Below are 3,336 nucleotides of genomic sequence, written 5' to 3' on the forward strand. Positions count from 1 at the left end.
AAGATCATTTGCTTTAACCTCATTGTCTCACAGGCCATCTTTAATTAATGTCACATAGTTTATATGTTTTCAGGACTGAAACTCCCCACTGAAATACAGTGACATCAGTGCAGGGAAATCCCTTTAGGATTTGATGGAAAATTTTAACCTTGCATTGTAAGGGACATAATTACTGACACTGAATTATTAGTGGTCTCCAGACTTTCATTCTTTTAATCCCAAACGTTTTAAACACAAAATTTATAATCTGACATTTTATGAGACCTAACACCATAAAGCAAACAATGAGGTTTTACCCAATTCTTCTGAGTGAATCTAGGTAAGGAAAGTATTCTAATTTATTGTTACTTTTAATATTAGCATCCACAAATATTTATCTGAATTATTTAGTATTTTTTCATTGTTCTTAGATTTCAACTTCTTACGTATCTTTCTCTCTCTTCTCAAAACTGAAGGCTATGAGAAACTAGGATGAGAAAATTCACTGCAATTCATGCTCATCTTTTCTAATAATAAGGAAGAATGTCAAAATATACAGGTATGAACACAGAGTAATTCTGTCCAATAATTCAGGCACATGCATTGAAAATTATTTCTAACATAATTGAATAACTAAGTGGCTGATATTACATATTTTAAAACAAATGAACACAATTTTCAGCATGTGCCTTTATGTTGATGTTTTTAATATGGAAAAATGAACCTAGTGTGACCATAGAAGTATATGATGAGACACATCAGTCAATACATCCTAAGGGATCACTACATAATGACAGAAGATAGCCTTTTAAAAGAAAATAAACTTTGCTCTCAAAAACCATACTGAGATTTAAAGGGTTTGCTCTTCTTCTGTGTTAGAAAACTAAAGTATAAAGGCAAGCTTACTTTTATTAGCTTTTAACCTGCTCTGATATACTTCAGAAAATCTTATATAATTTTCTTAGGAAATAAAATAATAGTAGATGAGTCAATTCAGATAAAAGAATGATAATCAAATATTTTAAATGATGAAATTTGAATATTTCCTTTGTAGACTCTTCTTCAAAATTAACGATCTCAATTTTCAGAAACCAAAGAGGTCACTAAGGACCATTGGTAGGAGACTGAAAACAAGTTCACCCATCCCAGGCTTTTGGGGTGGAGGTAAGACTGGAATCAATAACACTTTTCCTCTATGGCTTGCACAACTCTTGTAAGAAGTGTAAGTCACAGCTCACCTCAAATGCCTCCAATTCTAATAAGGAAACTGTGCCTGCACATATGGAAAAAAAAAAAGCAAAGCCATGTAGATTATACAAAAGTGATTCTAGATTGTATTGGGTATACAAAATATGCTCGAGGATTCAGAAAATGGAGCTCAGTGTTGTCCAGGGCATTTAGTTAAATTTTTATTAAGTAATATTATATGCAAGCTATGCTTTACATAAAGAGGGAAATGATATAGATATCTGGGCAAAAATCAACAGGAAAAATGGCATTGACAAAGTTTCAGTGATTATGGTGATGGGTGTGACAGTTGAAAAGGAACAAGAGAGGTAAGTATGTATGTATATTTATTTCCTTAGAATTCCAGGTAGTTTTCTTTAAAGACGATGGCCCTCTCCTTAATCCTTAGTGATCTCCATGCAGTTCCTGAGATATAAATTTAACACTTCTGTTGTGTGCTCTTTCCAAACATTCACTCTACGGGGAGAGCACTGAAAACTTCTTGTTCAGTTAAAATATATATGTGTGTGTGTGAAACTTGATTTTAAGTTTATTTTAAGGATTTTTAATAGATTAACACTGAAATTATTTACCAACACTTAAGAAAACATGGGCACACTACATTTGTAAACTTTTCTTGCATAAATTCATAGACACCAACCTCTTCCACTGTAAGCAACCTGCCTGGAATTATCAAAATATTCTTGGAAATCCTGAGTTTCAGAGTAGAGGTCATAAAGACAACGTTTTAGGGGAATGAATGTTACTGCATGTGTTCCTGTATCCTAGAGACAGCAGGGTAAGGGTGAAGAAGATTCTATCCTTCTTATAAAACGAAAAATTTGAAGAGAAAATTACATATACTCTAAACTAGAATCTTACATCTCCATAATTCCTATCTCAGCAGAGAAGGCAGAAATGATTGAGGATAACCATTCCTTGACAACTGAGTTTATCCTCACAGGATTTACAGATCACCCAGAGCTGAAGACCCTTCTGTTTGTGGTGTTCTTGGCCATCTATCTGATCACCATGGTGGGGAATCTTGGTTTGGTGGCACTGATTTTTAAGGAGCGGCGTCTTCACACACCAATGTACGTCTTTCTGGGCAACCTGGCTCTGATGGATTCCTGTTGTTCCTGTGCCGTCACCCCCAAGATGTTAGAGAACTTCTTTTCTGAGGACAGAATGATTTCCCTTAATGAATGCATGGCACAATTTTATTTTCTATGCGTTGCTGAAACTGCAGACTGCTTTCTCCTGGCGGCCATGGCCTATGACCGCTATGTGGCCATAGGCCACCCACTGCAGTACCATACCGTGATGTCCAGGAAACTCTGCATTCAGATGACCACAGGGGCATACATCGCTGGAAACCTGCATTCCATGATTCATGTAGGGCTTCTGTTTAGGTTAACTTTCTGTGGGTCTCATCAAATCAATCACTTTTATTGTGATGTTCTTCCATTATACAGACTCTCCTGTGCTGACCCTTATATCAATGAATTGATGATATTTATCTTTTCAGGGTTAGTTCAAGTCTTCACTATTTCCATAGTTTTGATCTCTTATCTCTGCATCCTTTTCACGATTTTCAAAATGAAATCCAAAGAAGGAAGAGGCAAAGCCTTATCTACATGTGCATCCCACTTTCTGTCTGTCTCAATGTTCTATGGTTCTCTTCTCTTTGAGTACGTTCGACCAAGTTCAATTAAAGAAGAGGATAAGGATATATCCATTGCTGTTTTTTATACTCTAGTAATTCCTTTATTAAATCCTTTTATTTATAGTCTAAGAAATAAGGAAGTAATAAATGTTATGAAAAAAACTATGAAGAAAATTTCTTAACATTCTGAAACAAATATCAATCTCTGTGGAAAAGTAATTTTAGTTTGATAAAACTTTTTCAAAATCAAGGAATACTGAGAAAGTGGAAAATGGCTATTTTGTATATAAAATAATAAATTACTAAAACATGATGGGGTACTAATCATATAAGTTCATAAAGGAGGGATTCTGCTACAATGTAGTTCAAAATCTAAGCTAGGTTCCATCAGGAGTGACTAAATAATTACTTTCCAGGTCACAAATTCTTTCAGGGTGAAATTAGTTACACTAGTAACTAATTAT

The 3,336-nt window shown here is 34.6% G+C and overlaps 1 protein-coding gene across 1 annotated transcript; it reads left to right on the top strand.

Moving 5' to 3' along the window:
* The first annotated feature begins 2,124 nt into the window (after window positions 1–2,124).
* LOC124238608 (olfactory receptor 5K1-like) lies at window positions 2,125–3,054 on the top strand. The gene has a single exon (XM_046659751.1). The coding sequence runs from the start codon at window positions 2,125–2,127 to the stop codon at window positions 3,052–3,054; it is 930 nt and encodes a 309-aa protein (XP_046515707.1).
* Window positions 3,055–3,336: the final 282 nt, after the last annotated feature.

This window comes from Equus quagga, chromosome 4, assembly GCF_021613505.1.
Source record: "Equus quagga isolate Etosha38 chromosome 4, UCLA_HA_Equagga_1.0, whole genome shotgun sequence".
NCBI lineage: Eukaryota > Metazoa > Chordata > Mammalia > Perissodactyla > Equidae > Equus > Equus quagga.